The sequence below is a fragment of the Suricata suricatta genome, chromosome 8 (genome assembly GCF_006229205.1).
Source record: "Suricata suricatta isolate VVHF042 chromosome 8, meerkat_22Aug2017_6uvM2_HiC, whole genome shotgun sequence".
Lineage (NCBI taxonomy): Eukaryota > Metazoa > Chordata > Mammalia > Carnivora > Herpestidae > Suricata > Suricata suricatta.
In genome coordinates, this window is record NC_043707.1 from 15,969,249 (window position 1) to 15,993,655 (window position 24,407).

The 24,407-nt window shown below is 51.2% G+C and overlaps 1 protein-coding gene and 1 non-coding gene across 2 annotated transcripts; one reads left to right on the forward strand and one right to left on the reverse strand.

Annotated features, from left to right (window-relative positions):
- On the forward strand, window positions 1-17,775 carry SDR42E2 (short chain dehydrogenase/reductase family 42E, member 2). The gene is made up of 11 exons (XM_029948953.1): window positions 1-768; window positions 1,248-1,343; window positions 2,938-2,995; window positions 3,712-3,830; window positions 4,459-4,534; window positions 8,294-8,376; window positions 9,761-9,898; window positions 10,422-10,487; window positions 12,502-12,565; window positions 13,952-14,025; window positions 16,530-17,775. Exons 1-11 carry the CDS (start codon window positions 1-3, stop codon window positions 16,767-16,769), a joined length of 1,782 nt encoding a protein of 593 aa, XP_029804813.1. The 3' UTR covers window positions 16,770-17,775.
- A 4,902-nt stretch (window positions 17,776-22,677) lies between these two features.
- On the reverse strand, window positions 22,678-22,759 carry TRNAL-UAG. Its single transcript has one exon. It is a non-coding gene; the product is annotated as a tRNA-Leu (tRNA).
- Between the last annotated feature and the right edge of the window lie 1,648 nt (window positions 22,760-24,407).

The following is a 24,407-nucleotide window of genomic DNA, read 5'->3' on the forward strand; positions in this document are numbered from 1 at the left end:
ATGAAGCCCAGCCCAGCAGGCTCCTCCCCAGAGGCCTGCAAAGCTGCAGGCCAGGGCGAGAAGAGCTGCCCTGTCTGCCAGGCCTGGGGAGGAGTCTCAGGCCTGGGGTCTGAGTCAGGGCCTTGGCCGGGAACTGGTGCAGTTTCAGGGCCTACTACTATTCTAGGGCCTGGGCCAGGGCCTGGGGCCATGTCAGGACCTGGGCCAGGGCCTGGTGTGGTTCTAGAACCTGGACCAAGGCCTGGTGCTGCTTCAGGACCTGGACCAGGGCCTGGTGCTACTCCAGGACTCGGACCAGTGCGTGGTGCTGTGTCTGGACCTGTGCCAGAATCTGGTGCCGTTCCAGGACCTGGACCAGGGTCTGGTGCTGTGTCCAGACCTAGGCCGGGCCCTGGTGCTACTTCAGGACCTGAGCCAGGTCTGGGGCCTGGGTCAGGAGCTGGGTCAGTACCTGGGCCAGTACCTGGGCCAGTACCTAGGCCAGGAGCTGCACCATTACCTGGGCCAGGGGTAGAGCCTAGGCCCAGACGGGGATCTGGAACTGGCCCCAAACCCAGTGAGCCAGAGACAGCCCCAACACCGGCCCTGCAGCAGAAGACTCAGGCCACACCCGTGCAGGCCCCTCGGCAGAAGGTTCTGGTGACTGGAGGAGGAGGCTACCTGGGCTTTAGCCTGGGTTCTAGCCTGGCCAAGAGCGGCAGTTCTGTCGTCCTGCTCGACCTCCGCCGACCGCAGTGGGAGCTGTCCCCGGGGACTGAGTTCATCCAGGTGTGGTGATGACCATCTTGGGGACTGGTGGGGGGGCCCAGGCTGTGCTGGTGGAGGTCTGGGGACAGCGTCTGATGTGAAATCGGTGGTGTGGTATTGAAGAGCACAGGCTCTTGGAATCAGACTATTTAAACTCTGGCACTTCCCACCTGGGCAGCCGTGGCCACAAAGCGCCACATGTGTGAGCCTGGTGTCCCCGTCCATAGAAAGGATGCACACAGGTCTGCTGGGGAGGCCGTGAGACAGTGCACATAAAACCCGAGCACAGCCTCTGTGAATTAGCTTGGTAAACGGAGCCACTGACGTCGATGAAGACGATGATACCCTGTAGAATCATACACTAAATCCTGCCCCACAGCCTCTCCCACGGGTGCTCAGCCTGGGTCAGGGCACCAGCTCTGGGACCTGGCAAGTGCCAGGTTGGCATCTCTGCCTTGGTCCCAAACCTCTTGGCCCCATCTCTTCCTTCTCTGTTTCAGGCCGATGTCCAAGATGAAGAAGCCCTGTATCGTGCCTTCAGAGGGGTGGACTGCGTCTTCCACGTGGCCTCCTACGGGATGTCCGGTGCTGAGAAGGTGAGCGCCCCAACATCCAGTACCTGGGGTCACACGGAATGGGGTTCAGATCCTGGTTCTGCGTAACCACCACTTTACGTGCCCTGTATTCACTACCACCCTCCACCGAATCCAGGAAAGATGTAGGCCATTCCCAGCCTGGATTTTGCATCCATGGGACCACATTTTTTGCTGTGTGACCCAGGGCGAGTTAACCTCTCTGAGCCTCTGTTTCCTCATCTATGCTAGTATTTCCCTCAGAACCTCCTCAGGGTGAGGTAGTTACCAAAACACCCTTCGACTCAGAAATTACCCTGTGTATATATTTGCAGCATTGCTTTAAATAACAGAACACAGGAGCAAAGTAAATGCCCATCAGTTAAGGACAATTTAAATAAACTGTGAAGTCTCCACACACTGAAACTCTATGCAGCCATTCAAAAGAGCAAAGTAACTCAGTATGTGCTGATAACAGAACAGTTTCCAAGGTGCAAAACCAGTGTTTAATATGCTCCTGCTTGTATACAAAGAGAAGCAGCTAGAGTACTCATGCTCACACATGTGTATGTGCTGACATTAATAAGTATAGATTAAAAAAATTTTTTTAATTAAAAAAATAGGTATAGATTATGTCTAGAAATACATAGGACTGTCATTGTAACAGTAGCCACCTCCTTGGGGGCTGGGGAGAAGGGCTGGGAGTCAGGAATGGAAAGAAAATTTCCTTTTCACTTATATACACTTTTTGCTGTTTGAGTGATTTTTTAAATGTTTATTTACTTATGCTGAGAGGCAGAACATGCACACATGTGTATGTGGAAGGAGGAAAGGGGCAGAGGCAGCAAGAAAGAAAAAGAGAAAGAGAAAGAGAGAGAAAGAGAATCCCAAGCAGGCCCTGCACTGTCAGCACAGAGCCCAACATGGGCCTTGAACTCATGACTCTGAGATTAAGACCTGAGCTGAGACCAAGAGCCAGACACTTAAGCAGCTGAGCCACCCAGGCACCCCTGCTGAGATATTTTTAACCTATTAAAAGCAACTGCAATGAGAATAAATATAGTTTAAAAGTCAATGTAGAAACTGTCTCCTCGTGTGGCCGGAAGGATTAAGTGAGATAGAAGTACAGGCTCCCCGCCTGTCCAGGGCACACCTGCAGCTCTGTCTCTGTAGACAAGGTGTTTTTATTTTTCATGCCCTAGCCTCTCAAGGGCATGGACAGTATTACTCTTGTCCATCTTACAGATAAGGAGACCGAGATTTTCAGAGTGAGGAAATGAACCTACACATTTTGAGTCCCTTTTCTGGGTCAAACACCGCCCCAGGTCCTCCCGTGGGGGTGTATGTCATCCTGCTGACCACCCAGCGGGGCAGGTGGTGATGGAGCTGAGGCTGGGCAGGGGTGAGGGCGGAACATCCCCTGGCGGCTCAGGGAGATGCTGGCAGAGCTGGGCCCTGGTGCCCAGGGCTCCTGCACTGTCTGTGGGCCTCCCAGACCCCTGCTTTTGAGCTGGACACTGTGCAGCCCCTGCTCTGCCCGACCCTGAGCCCCGCCTTGTGGCCTCAGCGACGAGGCATGAACAGCACCGCAACTTCCCGCCTCCATCTTGTCTTTTAGCTGCAAAAAGAGCAAATTGAGTCTATAAATGTTGGAGGCACGAAACTAGTGATCAATGGTAGGCACTCCAAGCTCAGTGTGACCTGCTGTGTGTTTCCTGCTTCTCTCCCCTCTCCTGCCACAGGCACGGCCCTGGGGACAGGGTAGGGGGACAGAGGTGGAGCCCTCCTCCCCTGCCCCCTCCCACCCCAGTGGAGGGCCTGTGGGCAGCACATTCTTCCTGAACTGCAGACCTGCCCAGGCCCCTACATGGGGCGGCTCAGTGTGGCCACAGCATGTCCAGGGACACGGGCAGTGTTTACATTCTAGGGATCTAGGGTTAGAAAAGTCACCAAAGTACCAAAATAGAAGACCCACATTTGGGGTCTCTGGGCATGTCTGCCTTGTCCTGCATCCAGTCTTTTCTCTGATTCTAGAGTGTCTTTTTCCTATGTCCCCATTGATTGAAACTTTCTTCTGACTTGCCCCCAGCAAGGTAGCTCAGGGGCCACAGCCATACTGAGAAGGAAGAATGAGCCAGCCTGGCCCCCAGGGCCCCACAGAGCAGGGACTTGACCCACACCCCTTCCCTCCTGAGCAACTCTGTATTCTGGGAGGGCCCCAGGGGCCAGGATGTGTGTCAAAGACTGGGTGGAGGTCAGTGGATTCTCCCAGGGAGGTCCCAGTGGGTGCCTCCTCAGCCAGCTCCTACTCACCTTGGCCCCGTGTGTGTGTGTGTGTGTGTGTGTGTGTGTGTGTGTGTGTGTGTGTTGCTGTGTGCACCTGTCGCTGCAGTTTGTGTCCGTCGGCGGGTTCCGAGGCTCATCTACACCAGCACCGTCAATGTCGTGTTCGGCGGGAAGCCCATAGAGCAGGGTGATGAGGACTCTGTGCCATATTTCCCACTGGAGAAGGTACCTGGCTTCCAGGAGAGGTGGGCAAGGCCACTGGGGCTGGGACCCACAGCCCAAAGGGTACGGGTGGGTGGAAACCAGGGTCAACCTCACAACTTAGGCTGAGTCCCATGAAGAAGGGGTTCCCAACACTGGGTAGCACAAGCCTGCTCCTATTTTAGGGGTCCTGAAATCATATAGACTTGGTCTTGAGCCAGCCAGACCACTCTCTACCCGTGAGGCCCTGTGCAGGTCACTTTACTCCAAGCCTCTGTTTCTTCATCCAAGCATGAAAACACCACCCCTGTGGGGTGTGGAGAGCAGGCAGCGAGCCGATGCATGTGGAAAGCCTGGAGGACTGCATGGAAATAGTTCGTCCAATGCACACATAGCATCCGCATCCCAGGGCTCACACTGGGGGCCAGCAGGAGCCTCTCCGAGGGAAGGAGCCCTGGTTGTTGTTACTACTCTGAACTCTGTCCCATGGCCCCTGCTCTGAGGGAAAAGAGGGTCACTGGCCATTACCCAGGGGGAGCCCCCAGAATCCAGCCCTGTTGGTCTGAAGCAAGGGGGCAGCCCTGGGGCCACATGGGCTGGGCAGTGTCGCTGATCCCTGCCCGGTGGTGCTCTTCCCCTTGTCCTCCGGCAGCACGTGGACCACTACTCACGAACCAAAGCCATTGCTGACCAGTTGACCCTCATGGCCAACGGCACACCTCTCCCAGGTAAGTGTCATGGGGCCCCGCTCAGGGCAAATGCATCTGCCCCCGCCCCCCACTGCCTCCCCCCAGGATAGATGTGTGAGTTCAGCTTTCAGCTTCTGTGTTTGTGAGGTTCACCTTCCTTCCAAAGGACAGTTCCCCAGGGTCTCTGTCACTCATCATTCCGCAAATTCTGAGCACCTGCTATGTGCCTGAACCCTACCAGGGACATAGTCTGGAGAAAGTCACGTCCAGTCTCTGCCCTCATGTGGCTCACATCTTGGGTGAAGGAAGAGATAGATAGGAGCAGGTCTGTCTTCTCCATAAAAGTAGATCTCGTTTAAGGATGCTCATTACTTATTTTAAAAAAAGTTTTAATGTTTATTTATTTTTTGAGAGAGAGAGAGACAGAGCTCAAGTGAGGGAGGGGCAGAGAGAGAGAGGGAGACACAGAATCCAAAGCAGGCTCCAGGCTCTGAGCTGTCAGTACAGAGCCTGATGAGGGCTCGAACCCACAAACCTTGAGATCATGGCCTGAGCCGAAGTGAGACACTTAACCGATTAAGCTGCTCAGATGCCCCTTACATGCTAATTTATATGCAAAGGTCTCAGTAATTCTTTACAGCATCCATGTGAGCTAAGAACCCTAAGGATCCTCTGCTTTCCAAACTCAGGAGCCAGATAGATTTAGATACCTCCCTTGCTCTTCAGATTATCACTCTGCTTTCTGAAATTCAGAAACTAAAAAAGAATCAGAAAACTTGGTTTCTCGTACTATCTTAATTATCTAAATTCAGGAGCCAAGTAGGTTTGGAGAATGAGGAAGGGTTGCAATTATAATCCCCAGACTTACAGGGGAGGAAGCTAAGGCTGAGAGGTGAACGGACTTAGCTAAGGTCACCTAGGTGTTAGGTGGCAGAGGTGGGATTTGACCACCCCACCCCTTCTCCAGGGAGTCTCACACCAGAGCCTGGAGCTTAACCATCACGCTTTGCTGAGCTGAGCAGACCACTGGGCTCTTGTCCCTCAAATCCTGCCCACTCCACCATGGCACCCTGGGCCTGTCAGGCCTTGACCCCTGATCCCAGTGGGAACATACATCCGGCTGTGTTTCCCCAGGAGGTTGACCCTGTGTGGTTGAATCTCTTCATTGCCTGGAGCCTTCCCTGGCTGGCCCAGCAAACTGCAAACCAGACACTTAATCCTTTGGACAAGAATTATTTATACGAGCATCCCCAGCTCTCCGTGATCGGGAGTCATGGATACCCTGGGCCCTGCCCCTCTGTGACGTGGCTGCCCGGTGGCCCGCCAGTCAACGTCAGCTGCAACCTGACCTCCCCTCTGCCCCATGCCCAGGTGACCCAGAGTTTAGAATTAGCTGCAGTCTGTTTACAGAAAACTCACCTGATACCTGCCTTCCAGGAGTCCAGCCATGGTCACCCTGGGTGATTTCCAGTCCCTACTAACACGAGCTAGAGACTCTGTCTCTAACCCGGCAAGGGGAGGCTTGGTCCCTGAGACTGCAGATTTCAGCTCAGTGTGAACAGAACGAACGAGCACAGACTTGGTGGCTTAAAACTGAAATGTCTTCTCTTGTGGTTCACAGCCGATGTCTGAGATCGAAGCGTGGGTTGGGCTGCACTTCCTCTGGGAGGCTCCAGGGGAGAATCATTTCCCAGCTAATGGTGGCCCCAGTCATTCCTTGAGTTCATGTGTCTCTTTTCTGTGAGTCCCTTATAAAGGGATACTTGACAGGGAACTTGGGGCTCACCGGCATAATCCAGGATGATCTCATTTTGAGAGCCTTAATTACATCTGCAACGGCCCTCGTCCCAATAAGGTCATATCCACAGGTTCCCGGATGTGGGCATATCTTTTCTGGGGCTACCACTCAGTCCACTGCACTGGCCTCATTGTAAAGTGAGGATATCAGTGGGGAAGCCATCAGGGTATTTGGCTATGACCCAGGACACTGGCCCCGGCAAAGCTTGCAAGGAAAAGGAATTTACAGTGGAAGGATGTGCGATAGCTTCTGGAAAATATATTTCCAGAAAAATGAACACCAGAGCTTGGAAAGGACAAGCTCGGTGCAGCTCCAGGGACCTGGGTGGCAGGAGCTGGTGACCAGTCTCTTTAGGGTGAACCCACTTGTAGGATTTTAGATCCCAGTGTCAGTGATGGCGAGAGTCACATTCCTGGGTGAGAACATGTCACTGGCCCAGCTTGGGTCCCATGGCCACCACCTCAGAGAAGAGTGCACATCTGGTGCATCTAGACTGACAGCCTTCTAAGACCTTGTGCAGAGGGCAAGGGGCCCCCAAAGGAAGGTGAGCTTCTGGTCCCGGAGGGTGATGTACACTGGGGCTTCCAAAACTGGGGTCCCTTGGGGAACCGGAGCCGCAGGAGAGTGGAACATCTTCCAGAAGGTTCCATCTCCAGGGGTTGGGATTGAGAGTCAAATCATTTACAAATAAGTAATTAAGAAAAAACTTTTTAAATCTTAAATAAATTATGAGATGCATTGGAAATTTTCTAGGGTTTCTGAAGACTTGAGAGAAATATATGTGTGGCAGCCTTCAGTCTACACCCCCAAGGTCCCCAGGGGAGACTCGTTTACTGCTTCCATCAGTGTGGGGAGCCCCGCCCATGGCAGAGAAGTGGGGGGCCCTGGACCCAGGCTCCGTGTTGGCCCGGGGCACTCCGCTGGCACAGAGCAGTAGGAGTGAGGGGGCCAGCCTCCAAGCTCTTGTGCTGACGGCTCCCATCCCTGCCTTTCTCCGCTGATTGCCTGGAAAGTACAATCATTACCAGGACTTACAAAGTGCCCATTTTTCCAAGGAGACCAAGGCTAAGCTAAGCAGAAAGACAGGGTCTGTTTGTAGCACCGGAATCTGGGCTTTGGTTCCCCATCTCATCTCCACTAGGCTGAGCTGTGTGCCCTTAGGCAAATTATATTCCTTCTCTGAGCCTTGGTTCTTTGATCCAGGAAGCAGGGATAGTGATAGTTCTCACCTCCTAGGGTTGCCTTGAAGGAAAAAACGCTGGGGGCACCTGGGTGGCTCAGTTGGCTAATCCTCCAACTTCAGCTCAAGTCCTGATCTTAAGGTTCGTGGGTTCGGGCCCTCATCAGGCTCTGTACTGATAGCTCAGAGCCTGGAGCCTGCTCAGACTCTGTCTTCCTGTCTCTCTGCCCCTCCCCCATTCACACTGTGTCTCTCAAAAATAAATAAACATTAAAAATTCAAACAAACCCTGGCTTACCAGAGCACCAGGCACATAGTAGGCTTTCCCTGAAAGCTCTCATAGTCCTTCTCTAGCTGATGATCAGAAAAAGGAAAGAGCTACAGCTATTGGCACGAAGGAGTGAGGGTCTCTGTGTGCATCTGTAAAATGGGCACAGTAGGACTCTCAGGGGAGCCAAAGGAGATGACGTCGGTCAAGTGCTGGCTAAACTCTCATGGACCACGTACATATCTGCATCTTGGTCTTCCCTCTGTTACGGTCCCGTGAGCATCATGAGGGCGGGGACCATTTCTTGGTCATCCTTGGATTCTCCAAAGCATCAATCCCAGGGCCCAGTACAAGGAGGAGAGGTTGGGGAACCCCTGAATGTTGTTTGTTAAATGACTCGCTGATCCTGACTGAGAATAAGTACTTGAATGAGGAAACCCCAAGGGTCTGTCTTCCCTGCCGGGAAGGACCAGGAGATGTGGACAGCATGTCTGTGTCTCTCCCTGCTGGTCCACCCCTCCCCAGGCCCTGACCACCCTCCCTGTGTCCTAGGAGGAGGCACTCTGCGGACGTGTGTGCTCCGGCCCCCAGGGATCTATGGCCCTGAAGAGCAGAGGCACCTGCCCCGTGTGGCGGTATGTCGAGCCAGGCCTGTGCCCGAGGCACAGGAGGACCCTGGCTGACGTGTGCATGGATGGGGCCCTTGCAGTCCACAGGCCTTGTGTTGGTCTTGGGGGCAATGTCCTGAGCCTGGGACTCTTAGTTCTGGGAGATGTCCCCACCCCATCGACCCACCGGGAACAAAGGTCTCAGAGTGTGCCAGCCAGGGTTAGGCACAGGTTGGGGAGACATGGAGCTGTGACCAAAGGGGCAGAGGGAGCCTATTGTCCCTACTGAGATGTGGGCCCCAAATGGCCAGGTGGCTCATCTCATGCTGCCGGCACAAGGGTCTTCATATAGAAAGCCTCTCCAGAGAAAGCCAGGTGCCAGCAAAGGACTGGAGGCCCCGTCTTCACAGCCACATCAGGGAGATGGAAGCCACAGTCACAGAGTCAGTGTGGTAAGGGCTATGTGGAGGGAAGAATGAGAATATGGGAGCACAGCAGAGAGGGCCTGGCAGGGGCAGTCCAGGAGGACTTCTTGGAGGTAGTGATGCCTGCACCGTTTGGAAAGAGAAGAAAGAATTAACCAAGGAAATGGGGTGGTAGGGAGAAGGTGGTCCAAATAGAGCAGCCAGCTTGGCTACAAACCTGGAAATTAGGGAGTCTGATCAAGCAGGGGACAGGGGAACCCTGAGGCTCCTTCACCTTGAAGAAGCTGGAAGGGCTCACCACATCAGCATCTGGGGGAAGAGCCTTCCAGGCAGGGGCAGCCCCAAGATGGCTGCCTGCTGCACATTCCAGGGTGTGGGGGAGAGCTGGGTGGATGAGGGAGTTAGTAGGACACAAAGTCTGAGAGTACGTGGGACCAGGTCAGAAGGGCCTCCTCCACCGTTGTCAGGACTTTGGACTTCAACTTGGCAGTGGGCGTCCAGAAGACTCTGAGCAGGGAGACATAGGATCTGACTTAGGATTCAGAAGGATCCCCCTGGCTATGTGGAGAACAGCAGCGAGGACTGTGGGTGGAAGCTGAAGCAGTCAGGAAGCTGGTTCAGTGTCCAGGCAGAGAAGCCGGGCAGCAGTCACGGCCGTAGAGTGGTTGGATTCTGGACAGTTGTACTGGCTGAGCCCACTGGGCTTTCAGGTGCCTTGGACCTGGAGTGGAGAGAAGGGAACCCCCATGGAGGCTCCAGGGTTTCAGCCCGAGTCAGAGTGCTCTCTAGTAAGACAGCGGGATGGGAGGGAGGCGGTGACCAGGAGCTAGAAGGTCAGGTGCACGCTCCAGGACATGGACAACTGACCACCACATGGAGGCGTCAGGATATGGGTCTGGCCTGGAGCTGGAAATTTGGAAGCCATCATCATACAAATGGCATCCAAAGCCCCTCAGGCTTGGGTTTCTGTTTATCACCCTCTCCAGGGCCACATCAAGAAGAGGTTATTCATGTTCCGGTTTGGGGACCGCAGGACACAGATGAACTGGGTCCATGTGCGCAATCTGGTGCAGGCACACGTGCTGGCGGCCGAGGCCCTCACCGCGGCCAAGGGCTACGTGGCTGTGAGTCTCCAGCTCACCCCACCTTCCCCAGTAGGCTGCAGGCGGGGTGCCCCATCCCTAGGGGATTCCTGGCTCGCACACATTTCTCTCCAACTCAAGATGGCTGGTGAGACCATGGGTCCAGGGAAGCCAGGGATGGGGTGTCTTTGTAGGGCATCACTAACTTCTTGGGGTGACCCTGTGATGTAGGTGTTGTTGATCCTGAAGTAATGGCCACCACACGCTAAGCATTTTATGTATGGTGTCACATTTACTCTTTACGATAGCCCAAGAGGGAGGTCCCATTATTTTCGTCCCATTTAGGTACAGAGAGGTTAAGGGACTCTGCTGGGGTCACACAGCTAATCAGTGTGGGAATTCCAGAATTCAAAGGGAATTGCCCAGGGCTGTCCCCAGGGCTGGAGAATGGCTATGACTCTTCAGTGACTGCTCAGAAGAATTGGGGGGTCAGGGCAGCCGCTAGCCAGCTGACAGGCTGGTGGGCAGATGCCTGACTGTCCCCCTCCCTGTGTGTCCCTTTCAGAGTGGCCAGGCATACTACATCAATGACGGGGAGAGTGTCAATCTCTTTGAGTGGATGGCCCCACTGGTAGGTGCCCAGGTGTCCGCCCATCTCCACCCTGAGTAAGAATTCAGGGTTCTGCACATCTTCTCTCCTTGTCATCCTTTCCTACTTCCAGAAAATTGGAAGATTTCCCATTGAAAACACTCTGGCAAGAGTGTCCACTGGGAAGCATTGCAAGCGGTGAGAGGTGGGTTGTGGCTGCCCCTTTGGGGGACTATGCACTCCCCTGGTCTGCCTTAGCCTCTCCCAGCCTGATTCCTGATGTTTTGTTTAAAATTTTTAAAAATTACTTTATGAGAGAGAGCGAAAGAACGAGTGAGTGGGGGGGAGAGGGGCAGAGGGAGGGAGACAGAGAGAGAGAATCCCAAGCAGTCTCCACACTCAGCATGGAGCCTGAGGCAGAACTCAATCCCGTGACCGTGGGATCATGACTTGAGCCAAAACCAAGAGTTGGATGCCCAACAGACTGAGCCACCCAGGTGCCCCCTGATATTTTTTTAAGTTTATTTATTTATTTTGATAGAGAGGAGCAGAGAGGGAGAAAATCCCAGGCAGGCTTAGGAGCAGAGAGAGAAGGGAGAGAGAGAACCCAAGCAAGTTCCTTGCTGTCAGTGTGGAGCCCAATGTGGGGCTCAGTCTCATGAACCAAACCATAAGATCATGACCTGAGCTGAAATCAAGACTCAGACACTCAGCCCACTGAGCCGTCAGGTGCCCCCGGATTCCTGACTTTTGTCGATTGCCCTGTGGAATTTGGCTCATGACCCCCTGCACCATGTGACGAAGCTATGTGAGGGGTAAGCAGAAGGTAGACTGAAGCGCAAAGGGAAATGTGAGCGCTGGGGCTCCCTGTGCTGCAGCCCCTCCAAGAGCCTGGCCTCCTCGCCCAGCACCCCGCGGTCTCCTTCTTGGGGCCAGGCCTGCCTGGAAGAGGCCGACCAGAACCCCTGTGCCGGAGGATCCATCCTCGGGCCGTGCAGACATGCCAACGTCAACAACTTCACTGAGCTACATAGTTCATGTGCTGTTCGATTCACCTATTTAAAGCACATAATTCAATGACTTTTAGAGTCATTTTCAGAGTTACGCAACCATCAGCCCAAGCCACATAGCCACGAATCTCTCTGTTTCTGTAGGTCTGTCCTATTCTGGACATTTCATAAAGATGGAACCGTACAGTATGTGAGCTTTTGTGTAGGCTTCTTTCATTTAGCATCATGCTTTCAAAGTTCATGTGTAGCCTGCATCATATCAGTAGTCATTCTTTTTCATTGCCAAAAAATATTCCGTTCCAGGGATAGACCACATGTTGTTTATCCATCCATCAGTTGATAGAAATTGGGCTTTTTTGACTTTGGGGCTCTTATGGATAAGATTGTATACATTTTTTTCTGGACATACATTTTCATTTGCCTTAGGTGTTTACCTAGGAGTGGAATTGTCGGATCGTCTTGTATCTCTATTTAACCTTTTGAGGATCTGCCAGGCTGTTTTCCAAAGTGGCTGCTCCATTTTACATTCCCGAAAACAGCGTATGAGGGTTCCATTTCTCTATATCCTCGCCAACACTTGTTATTGTCTGGGGGGTTTTCGCCCAGTTTTTATACAAGTGAACTTCATTTCACCTTGTGCCAGCCCACCTCTTCATGAATCTCCTCCCAGCCTCCACACATATGCTGAGTTGTTTGTTTGTTTGTTGTTTTTAATAGCAGAAAAGTCAATTCTAGAAAAATTAGATTCTCTGTTAAGTGCCTTGGTATGTCTTTGGGTGTAGGCAGATGAAAAAATAACTACATGATGTGAATGATCCCAGGTTAAAAACCTAGCCATGCACTCAAGCCCTGGTTGCCTTTCCTAGATCAAAAGTTCCTATTTCAAGACTGGCGCAGGGCTGAGGCTGGCTGCCAGGTTTGCCCTCTTGGGTGGGCAGGCAGGGGGCCAGCTGGTACCTCTGCTCGCCCCAGGGCAAAGGGAGCATGTGTTTTCAACACCAGCCCCCGAAAGACCATTTCTCATCCCAGGCCGTGTTTCCTTGCAGTTTGAGAAGCTAGGGCACAGCCAGCCCTGGATCCAGCTGCCCACTTCCTGGGTTTACCTAACAGGTAAGGAGAGGGGTGTGTGCCTTCCAAGCCCCCCGCGTACCAGGTGCACATGCATCCCCTTATTTCAAGCCCAGGGCCAGGACCAGGTGGAGGCGAGTGAGGCACAGAGGGCACAAAATCTAAGGAGACAGTCACCCTCAGGGGTCAGGTGCTCCACGCCTGATCTGCACTTGCCTGGCAACCTCCTTGCCATAGCGCTGGCCCCACATAAACCCTGCCCTACTTGCTAGGTGGGTGTGATTGAACCCGGGTACAGATGAGGCCCTGGGAGGTTAGGGACCTGCTCTTGGAGCCTCAGTGAGAGAGTGGGAGGGGCAGAATTCACACCTGGGCTTGGCTGACTCCAAAGCCCACACCCAGCCCTGTGGCCGGTCTTTGAAGGCATCATGCCAGTCAGAAGAAGGAGCCCTGAGGGGGCCTTGTCTTCCAAGGTCACACTGAGGTTAAGTCTGCTTTGGGGCATGTGGAGCTTCTTCCTCACCCTGAAGGTCAGCCTCTACTCTCATCCGCGCCCCCATCACCCCCTCTGCTGGCCGCCTTCCAGTCAGAATGCAGAGCTGGCCTCAGGTGTGGAGCGGTCAGCCCGAGGGCAACAAGTGACCCTCAAGTCATGAACAGCTGCATTCCTGGAAACCCTTAGCTAGATCTGTTGTATTTTAAATGCATTGGGATGCTTGCCATGTAAAGCAGGGATTTGCAAACTTTTGCCCACCAGGCCACCTATGTGGGGTGACTTCTCGAGCACAGCGCTGCCGCAGTGATTGACACTCTTTGGCCCCCAGCTGGGAAAAGATCAGCCACAGTTTCCGGCAGTTATATAGGATTATATGTTATTCCTAGCGAGCTAACCACAACCCCCTAGTTCTTAATGCTGGTTGCACTGTAGAATCACCTGGGAGCGTTTAAAATATAAAAGTGCCTCCGCCACACCCCAGACCAATTACATCAGCATCAGTGAGAGCAAGGGAGCTGCGGAAGCAGGAGCATTATTCAAAGTGGTCCAGTGTGCCACCCAGATTGAGAACCACTGCTCCAACTTCTTTCTGTCTGACTCAGGAGAAGACCATATTGGAATAGAAGTGAGGGAGAAAGGAGACATGATTTGAGATAATTCTGAGTCTCTGCTTTGTTTTCAAATGTCAGTCCTTTCATATTTATAACAACGTACTTGTGACACATTTCACAGCCAAACGAGCCCCTGCCTCCACCTCCCCGACTTGTGCCGACAGCTGCTGATTTAAAGGAACCCAGGGACAGGAGAATTTTGCAAAGTGAAGAGACGCCCTAGCAAAGCAAATAATGCCCCCAACTGATTTGTCCCCGAGGGCCTCCCTAGAGCTTGCAGAGCGAGGCACCCTGGTCATTGGCCCTTCTCTCCCCCCACAGCTACGGTGATGGAGTATCTGCACTTGGTCTTGAAGCCCATCTGCAGTGTCCCGCCACTGCTCACCCGGAGCGAGGTAGGTGGGCTGCTGCTCAGGGGGTGGAGGGGTGGAGGTGCCCTGCACCCCACCCCCACTGCCACCACCTCTCACCCCTCTGACACCACAACTGGATGCTGTCTGAAGTCTCAGAACCTTCTTTGTGGGCCCAAATCTAGCACTAGCTTCTTTATAACCATCCAACCTCTGGGCTTTTGCTTAGGCTGTGCTCTCTTGGTCTGAAATATGATTAGCTCAGAGCCTGTCCCTCATGCCTGTCATTCATTCATAAGAAGCCTATCTTCGCCGCCAGACCGGAAGCTCCTGAAGGCAGGTTCTGTGACATTCATGGTTTTGAATATGCCAACTCTCCCCACCAGTGCCACCAACACTTGAGACACATGCACACAGAAGCTGGTGGTTCTAGGTTCACTGTTCGTGCTTGCTGAATAATAAGTATGTAAGTGCCTACGGTGAACAGAATACTATTTCCAAATGATGATGCAGATTTCTTTTTGCACATACAGTTAACAAGAGAGGATGTTTTAGTGCAGGTTGTAAACAGTAGTGTTTGGTGTTACTTGCAAGATACTTCCAGTTCACTCTGTATTTGATTCTCTCTGATGTCCTGCTAAGTTAGGAAGGGCAAGCAATTATGATGGTGTTTTATGATAAGAAACTGAGCACTGGAGAAGTTAGTGATTTGTCCAAGATCACATAGTTCTGGAATTGACTTCACACTCCAGGCTCAGTGCTGTTTAACTCAGAGGATAGGGAATGGGCAACAGCAAGAAGCACCTCCCTGTGGTTTCTCCTTTGAACTATCCAGGACCAGCAGAGGAAAGAGAATGAGAATAGTGGCCATCTACTGAGCGGTAACGATATGCCAGGTGTTTTGCTTTATCTCATTTAGTTTTCCGCTGCTCCTCGAAATTGTAGACTGTTATCTCCATTTACAGAGGAAAGGAGACACACAGGAGTGAAATAACCTGCCCCTGAGCATGCCCTTAAGTAGCAGAGCTGACATTAGAACCCAGACCAGACTTAAATGATTTCAAGCTTAACGTGAGTCAGGAATCACATTAATGTAAATTAGCTGCCAAGGCGCTGCTGAATTGTGGCAGGGACCTCGCTCCCCTCCTTCTTGTTTCACTTGTAGATTTCCTTGTTCTACGGGGCAAAGGATCCCTCCCTACTTAGCTAAGGAAGTTTCTGGGCACTGTGGCTCGGGCGCCCTCTTCTGGTCAGTCTGTGACATAACCAACCAGCCCTGTAGTTAGCGTCGGAGTCATTGAACATTTTTTGAGCACCTAATGTGTGCCAGGAATCGTGCTGACACAGCCGTTACCTCGGGTTGCTCACAGCCCAAAGGGGAAGACAGCTCAGCAACAGGGAAACCTAACACACTGTGATAAGGGCTCTACTGAAGGGAATTATGAGGAACCTCAAAGCATACAGAACGGGCACCTGAGCTAGGTCTGAGGAAGTTAGGGAGACTCCCCAAAGTAAGGTAACATCTAAGCCTGAGATCTGAGAGCACTATGTCCAGGACCCTGCAGATCTAGTTCCCAGCTGTATCTCCCAAAGCCTTGAACTTACTACTGGGGACAAAAAGGAACAAGACTGACCTCTCCTCTCCCCGACCAGCATCCAAAACCAGCAGCTTGGCCGGAGGGGCTGTTTCAGTGCCACGGGAGAATCTCTCTCCAACCCCCTCCCAGTGTCAGGCTGAGAAACACCAGAGGAAGGAATGAGGTGTGAGGGCATCCTCTCTCCAGTCCCAGCACAGCCCGGAAGTGCAGGGCCTGGAATGTGGCTCCCCTGTGAGTCTGGGCAAGTCATCTAACCTCTCTAATTGTAATTTTCAAACATGTAAAGAGGAGAGAGTGTTAGTGCCACCTCAGGGAATTAAATAAGATAAGGCTTAGAAAGGGTTTAACCTAGGCCAGGCACAGTGCCTGGTCAGTTATTCATAGCTAGCTGTCAGTACTGTCCTTGAAGCCTATGGGGCTCCAGGCAGCCCAGAAGCTGAAGAGTAATCATTTCTTCATAACTGAATTCCTCTCTCAGGGAGGAATAACGGGGAGCGTGTGAAGGCTGCGTCCTGGGGCTGTGGCCAGAGAAGCCTAGAGCGTTTCCTGGGGACATTTCCGGAGAGCAGCACCCAATGGCCTGGCAGGATGGTCAGCTTCTCCTAGAGCGTAGTCAGGAATCTGCTGAGTCCTAGGCTGTGCTAGGCTGCTAGACCGGGAAGGGACGTGCAGAGGTGGTGCCGTCACTTTTGGGGGATTGAGAAGTTCAGGAGGGTGGGGGAGATGCAGAAAACGCCTCCCAGAAGCGTAGCCCGCGAGGAAAATGGAAGACGTGAGGGAGAAAGGAAGTCTTTCCTGGGGAGGGCATCGCAGGAGCGAGACGCAGCACACGGGTTCTGCTGTGCAAAGGAAGGAAACCCCTGCCCTGTCTTCCCTGGGGTAACACAAGTTGGACTGTGTTTCCCACCCTCATAGGCCCGCCCCTCCTCTGCCAACCTCCTCTCCCCACAGGTGCGCAGCGTGGCCGTGACGCACACCTTCCAGATCGCCAAGGCCCGCGCCCAACTTGGCTACACGCCAGACAAGTTCCACTTCGCCGACGTAGTAGAGCAATACGTGAGGTCTACGAGCCGGCGGTCCCGCAGCTCCGCCGCGCGGACGCTCCTACGCCTGCTGCTCGGGCTGCTGCTGCTGCTCGGGCTGCTCGCCCTGGCCCTGCATGTCCTAGGCCTGCAGCCGTCCGGCGTCTGACCTGCGCCACGGGTCACTGTCTGCTACTACCCAAGCTTCACTTCCGCGCTTGGACCCGCCCCCGAGCCCTAGCCTCGCCCACGCCCCGCCCCCTGGTTTTAGACCCGCCCCCTGCGTCTAGACTCCGTCCCTGCCCTGCCCCCCAGGCTTAGGCACGCCTCTGCTCCGCCCCGCCTCCCATCCTCTGGTCTTGCCCGGCCTTCTCTGGACTGGCGGGGTTACCGAGGAGGTGGCCGTACAAGCCTCCTCCGCCTTCCAGGCCTTCTCCTCCTGCTCTGCCCAGACCTAGCCCGACGCCGGATTCTCCCCTGCTCTGGTTCGGCCCTCTTTCTGGCCCTGCCGGCAGGATTGAGCCTTCCCCTTAGTTTCTTTTTCCGGGACTAGCGTTGTTCTTCCTCCCGGATCCGGCCCTCCCCTCTCCTACTTGTAATTCTGCCTAGCCCCGCCCTCTCCCTATATGGCTCCACCTCCTCCCCAGCCCCGCCTCCTAGATGAATGCTTAGGGCCGAGCCGGAGTCCTCTCTGGCGGGTAAGTGCTGGCGGGTGTGGCGTTTGCAGCTGCTGCCTCTCGGGAGACATTGTACCCTCTTCACTGCCCAAACTCCTCTCTGTTTGTCCTGAGATCGTCCTGGGATCTTGGAATAGACCCATTCTAGGAGAATTGCTTTTGATCTGCTGCTACCTTGATGTTTTGGTTTCACTCAGTATTGCACATCTCCCTGTGATGATAGCCAGGGTTGAGGGGACACCTTGCCGGACCTGACCTTTTTGGGTTTCCGGTTTATGAGTCTGGGGCTGACCTAGCTTAGTAAACACAGGCTTCTGTATCAGCAAAGATCTAAAACAAAACTTTTCAAGGTGATCAAAAGATATAAACTTCCAGTTATAAAATAAGTTATGGTGATGAAATGGTTACTATGGTTACTAATACTATATGACATATGTGAAGGTTGTTAAGAGAGTAGATCTTCAAAGTTTTCATCACAAGGAGCACTAGGGTGTCAGACTCTTGATTTCAGTTCAGGTCACGATCGCACAGTTTGTGAGTTTGAGCATCGTGTTGGGTTCTATGCTGACAGCGCGGAGCCTGATTGGGAATCTCTGTCTCTCTCTCTCTATGTCCCTACCCTGCTCACTCTCTCTCTTTCAAAAAAAACATTAAAAAAGTTTTTATCACAAGAAAAAATTGTAATTATATGTGGTGATGGATGTAAAACTGGATGTTGTGATCACTTCACAGTATAACATATATCAAATCATTATGTTGTACACCCGAAGCTAATATTTTGTGTAAATTATATCCCTAAAAATAATTTTTTAAAGAATTGGGCTTTTTGAGAAAGTACCAATATAATCATAATGGGAAGAATTAGAACTTATTTTGTCATACTTTATAATTTGGTATTTCTTCTATGTATTAATAAGGGAGCAGTGGTGACCAGAATCTTTAATGTTTAAACTCACGAAATTTCTTAATCTAGCCCTGCTCTCTGCATAAATAGTGCCCCCTTCTACCTTGTCTTCGTATTGATTGTATCAAGATATCAGGGTTTAAATATATCCATGTATATATCATAATGTGTACATGTGGAACTGGCCAGTCGAGCCGTGGATCCTGGCAGAGAAAGCAAATCACAAGCCTAACAAAACTTGTGGTGGAGGGGAGCAAATGTATCAGTTAGCGCCAACATGACCATCATCCCCAGTGTATCCGTCTCTGCTGAACAATTAAGAAAGTTTGTGAAGCAGCTAAAAATCGTAATCGGATGCTCCTCTGTGGTCGGTTGAACTGCGTGTGTGCATGTAATTTTTTAAAGCTCAGTAATAATCCTTTATGTCTGTTTTGATGCTTGACAGTTTGCAAGAGTTTTATCCGTATGCTCTTATTTAATTCTTAGGGCTACGTTTACAGTAGGGTTTATCATTCCCACTTTACAGATGAGGAATCTTGAGGAGGGGGGTCTAGCTAAAAAGGGTGGGCGTGACTCCTCTGCAGCTGAAGTCATTTGGAGGCGCTGTCCAAGGCTCACTGGCCTGGGGCTCACACGGTTGTTTCTGCTCTTCTGCATCTGAGCTCTGGCGTCTACCTCAGGCCGTTTGGGGCTGGCAGCCCTTGGGCTCCCTTTCTTCTCAGTAACACATTTGCATCTAAACTCCCCTCCTTCTTCTCTGACTTTCCTCTCTCTGTCAATCCTGAGAGATCTGTTCTCAGGGCAGGGAAAACAGACTTTCACTGTTCACATAATCTTCTACATCTTTTGTCTGCTGCCAAAACTCAGCTTTCAGAAAACAAAAGGAAAATCAATTCCTTTGTTTTCTCCATTTCTCTAAGTCATCTCTTTCCTGAAGCTCTAAATATCTACATCCTGGGCCTGGGGGCAGTGTGGGTCACTATGCCAAGAAAGTGTCCCTCCTTTCATGTGTTTTTACCGAAAGGAAAAGGAGGTAGCACCTCCACCCAACCGAGTTCCCATGAGGATTTTAGAGCCTGCCCAGATAACCAGCCCTCCATGCTCGAGGTTCTGAGAGAGGTAGGAAGTCCTAGCTGACTTGGAAATACTGAACAAAAGCAACATGAATGCAGAAAATAGAGCTGGCAATGTGGGCAGCCAATCCGAATGGACCATCAAGGATAAATTCATAACCTTCCCACTGTTGGTGCTGAAACTATACCCTGAAGGGGCGCCTGGGTAGCTCGGTCCGTTAAACATCTGACTCTTGATTTGGGCTCAGGTCATGATCTCACGATTTGTGAGTTTGAGCCCCACATGGGGCTCTACAATGACAGTGCAGAGTCTGCTTGGGATTCTCACTCCTCTCTCTCACTGCCCCTCCCATGCACTGGCTCTCTCTCTCTTAAAGTAAGTAAATTTTTAAAAAATCATGGGGGAAGGAAGAGGTGGGTGATGGTCATGGAGGAGGGCACTTGTGGGGAAGAGCACTGGGTGTTATATGGAAACCAACTTGACAATAAACTAGAAATTTAAAAAATCATCAATGAAATGATTCCCTTTTGTAGATGCAAGACCAGGTGTCTAAAATATCCTCTAGTCTCAGGGCGCCTGGCTGACTCAGTGGAAAGAGCATGTGACTCTTGATCTCAGGGACATAGGTTCAAACCCTGGCTGTAGGGTTTACTAAAAAACAAATAAAAAATATCCTCCAGTCTCTCACATCTTAAAAATATCTTCCCTTGGGACGCCTGGGTGGCTCAGTCGGTTGAGCGTCTGGCTTCGGCTCAGGTCATAATCTCACAGTTCATGGGTTCGAGCCCCGCGTCGGGCTCTGTGATGATGGCTAGCTCAGAGCCTGGAGCCTGCTTCAGATTCTGTATCTCCCTCTCTTTCTGACCCTTCCCTGCTTGTGCTGTCTCTGTCTGTCTCTCAAAAATAAATACAAGATATTAAAAAAATTTTTTTTAAATCTTCCCTTAACTCCCCATTTCCTCTCTCACTAGTGCTCCTTTGGCTCTCCTCAAAATCAAATTTTGTATTGAGTTGTCCACACATATGTTTCTGTTTCTTCTGTTCAATTCATTCAAAATGGCTTTAATCAGGGCCATCAATGACCTTGTCCATAAATCGTAAGTCCAATGGGTAGTTTTTATCTTGCCAAGCTTCTCAGCAGTGTTCGGCATCCTTGGCTACTCCCTTTTTGCAATACTCTTCTTGGCTTATATGACACCACACCTGTTTTCCACCTACGTCTCTGACCGGTCCTTCTCTGCCTCCTCTCTCCTGCCCCCCACTTTTTAAAATGTCTTATTATTTATTTTTGAGAGAGAGAGCAATCAGGAGAGGGGCAGAGAGAGAGAGGTAGACACAGAATCCAAAGCAGGCTCCAGGCTCTGAGCTGTCAGCACAGAGCCTGACACGGGGCTCAAAGTCGCAGACTCATGACCTGAGCCAAACTCAGCACTTAACCAACCGAACCACCCAGGCACCCCTTCTGCTGCCCTCTAGTAAAGATAATGTTCCTCAGGACTCTGTCTTGGCCCCTCCACTGCCCCTGTGCACTCTTCCTGAGCAAGTACCTCCATCCCACTGACTCCCTAGTCTGCATCATTTGTTTAGAGCCTTCTCTTCACCTCCAGGCTTCTATGTCCAACCTCCTACTCAAGCCCATGTCCCACATCTCACACTCATTGCAAATCAAACTGAAATCATCTTTTCCACAAATTCCTCTTCGTCCTACATTCCCTCCTAGGGAAATAGAGGCACCACCAGTGCCACCATCCAGTGGCCCCAAGTCCAAAACCTGGCCATCACTTTGACATGTCCTTCTTCACACCTTCTTCAGTGAGTTCTGTCAGGTTCACTTCCAAAATGTCATCGGGCTGGCCCACCCCTTCTGTCCTAGACACTGTCACAACCATGGTACATGCCACTCTCCTTTCTCCTAGACAACTAAAGTTGGCTTTGAATGGAATCACCTGTTACTGCTGCTAGAAGGAACTTTTTTTTTAAACATTTATTCATTTTTGAGAGACAGAGCATGAGTGGGTGAGGGACAGAGTGGGAGGGAGACACAGAATATGAAGCAGGCTCCGAGCTCTGAGCTGTCAGCACATAGCCTGATGTAGGGCTTGAACTCATGCTCTACGAGATCATGACCTGTGCTGAGGTCAGACGCTTAACCGACTGAGCCACCCAGGCGCCCTTAGAAGGAACTTTCTAAACTCAAAATTGGAACCTATCACCCTCCAGCTTAAAACCTTTTGATGGTTTCCCTTTTGCCCTCAGGATCGAGTTCAAAGCCTTCCCTAGCATTCATGGCCCTCCTTGCCTAACACCCAGCCTCATTTCTTGCCATTAGTCCATGCTGCTCTCTACTCAGCAGCCCTGAATTGCCTTCAAAGCGTCTCAAACTCCCCAGGCTCTCATTTGCCACTAGGATTTTCCACATGCTGTTTCCTCTTCCTGAGACTGCCCTCTCCCACCTTCACAGACCCAATCTCCCCATTTCAGGTCCCAGCTAAAAGACACCTCCTCGTTGCCCCTGGGCCAGGTGAGCAGGTTGCACTGCAAAACACTCCTCACAGGTGTAACTAATGAAATTCCACAGCTGTGACCCTGATGAGAAGGCTTGCCTTCCTGTGTGCTCTGTAGTCTCAAGACAAACTTGGTTTCTTGCACATAGTAGGCCCTTCATAGATATTGAATAAATAAATGAGAGGCTCCTGAACCAAGCCCGAAGGCCCAGTCAATGAAGCTGGAACTTCAAGGTTGATAGCTCCACGGGAGGCAGGCCCGGTGATATCTCAGCCTTTCCACCGAGTCACCTGACAACCCTTCTACCAACAGAGGTTTGTGGAGTCAGCTGGGGCTCTCCATAGGTCACAGAGCGGGCGGGAAGGAACTCTCCCTGAGGTCATAATTTAAATCACCCCAACCTAACCTTTGTCCTTAGGGGTAAAGAAGCCCGCTCCCTCTGGCCGCCAGCCTCGAAGCATTAGAGATGTAGGCAGTGTGTTGGGAACTATTAAAGTTATCTCAGATGCTTTCCCCTTAGAAATAAGGAGCCGCTTCTAACTTGAGAGACTACTGAATGCTGAAAATGAACTGAGAGTTGAAGGGGAAGGGGGAGGGGAAAAGAGGTGGTGGTGATGGTGGAGGGCACTTAAGGGGAAGAGCACTGGGTGTTAAATGGAAAACAATTTGACAGTAAAATATTATGGAAAAAAAATTCAAAAAAAAAAGGAGCCACTTCTGTTTTTGTTTTTTTAGATAACAGGATTGGTTGGTCTGTGTCCTGAGCTAGGGAATGACAGTGCCTGGGCTGCAGTTTCTTGCTTTTCCCGTTTTCTCTCCATTCCATTTTTTAAAAACAGAATCATAAAGGAGAAAAGGGGTATCAGGGAATGATAAACACATTGAAGGACTCAGGAAAAGGGAGACCAGTAAGGGTTTGGCAGCGGTGGGATTCGAACCCACGCCATCGAAATGACTGGAGCCTAAATCCAGCGCCTTAGACCACTCGGCCACGCTACCGCCCGACTAATGGCCTTCCGCTGAGACTATATTAGTCTAATGACGTAGCGTCTCACACTCCGTGGCTCCACCTTCTTAGATTTGCGCATGCCTAAAAGCAACCTAGCGTCTCCTGCGCCCATCAAGGCATGTTGGTCTGTGGTTCTTTCGGGGCCTCGGAATCACAGTATCTGTATGACCGTCAGCAATAACTACGGTCGGAATGCAGCATTAAAAGGGAAAGAAGAGTTCCTGAATGTTAAACGTGAATAGTCAGTCCCCACGTGTGTGCAATTCATTTGCCGTGTGCGTCGTATACTGCCTACGGCCACGAGGGGGCGGTGCCGCGCTGCCGCTGCCTCCATTGCCGGGCTGGGCATCCCGCGAGGAACCCTGCTCTGCACAGACCCCTGTAGGGTCCCCATCCTGCGGACTTTCCAGCCTTATTCCACGTCATCTCTGCAAGCCCTGGGTGGCCCCATGGCCTGGTCCCTTCCACCGCGAGGTAAGAACCACCGGTCCAGGTGAATGTCGTTACAATATCAATGAATGTTGTTACGGAATATTTGTATGTTGGTCTCCCTCAATCATCACTGTTATCCGCATCTTAGAGAGGGAAAAGCTGACTCCCAGAGAGACGAAGCAACTTGTCTCTGGTGCCCCAGGCAGAGCCAGTATTCTCCAGCCTCCTAAGACTCCCGTGTTCTATGCAGGCTATTTCAGTGTTTTGTTTTGTTTTGTTTTCTTTTTAATGCAATACGTACATATCAAATGCGTAATACATAAGTACATAGCAAAGTTCCATTTCCCGTCATCCATAATTAGTGTTAACACTTTGTATGTTTGCTTCAAATATTTTTTAATAAAAAATGAACTGAGCTAAGCTGTAGTAAGATTCAAGTCTCCTTTGATATCTACAAGTTTGCTCCCCCTTCCTCCTTGGTCAGGAGTCTCAGATGCTTTTAGTCTATTTTTTTGAATTTTACCTGCACATAGGCTTATCCATTTCCTTGCATATTTTTAAGGAAGATAACAAAAACACAGTAAAGATAGGCAGTGGGTGTAGTAAGCTGAATAACGCCTCCACCTACCAAAGGTATCCACATCCAAATCCCCAGAACCTGTGAGTGTGTTACTAAATGGGACAAAAGGGACTTGGGTGATGTGACTACATTAAGGATCTTAAGATAGGGAGACTATTTTGGATTATCCACGTGGGCCCAAAGTAATCAAAGGGGTCCTCAGAAGAGAGATGTAGGAATTAGAGCAGGAGACGTGAAGACAGAACTAGCAGGCCCAGCGATAACAGCCACAAGCCCCGGTAATGCACTAGAAGCTGTAAAAAGTAAGGACACAGATTGTCTCCTACAGCTTATGAAAAGGAACACAAATGTCTGACACCTTGATTTTCAGACTTCTGAGTTCTGGAACCCTACAACCATTGTGTTGTTTCAATCCACTAAATTTGTGGTAATTTGTTACCGCAGTCACAGGAAACCAAAAAAAGTGGACAAACTGGCCCAAGGGCTTGAGGACACAGCCTGAGCCTTGACCTTAGAGAAACTGCTTCTCTCTGGACCTCAGTTATTCATCTCAGGTGAGAATGGAGTGATGATAATACCCAGCTCACAGGATTGCTATGAGAATCAAATTCATTCCTCCTGCAGAT

What these genes read in the sequence shown, in the direction of transcription:
- SDR42E2 (XM_029948953.1), top strand. Translation starts at nt 1, where the DNA reads ATGAAGCCCAGCCCAGCAGGCTCCTCCCCAGAGGCCTGCAAAGCTGCA. An exon ending in CGGCCAAGGGCTACGTGGCT is followed by an intron (nt 9,899 to 10,421) that starts GTGAGTCTCCAG and finishes TGTCCCTTTCAG; the next exon opens with AGTGGCCAGGCATACTACAT. An exon ending in TTGAGTGGATGGCCCCACTG is followed by an intron (nt 10,488 to 12,501) that starts GTAGGTGCCCAG and finishes GTTTCCTTGCAG; the next exon opens with TTTGAGAAGCTAGGGCACAG.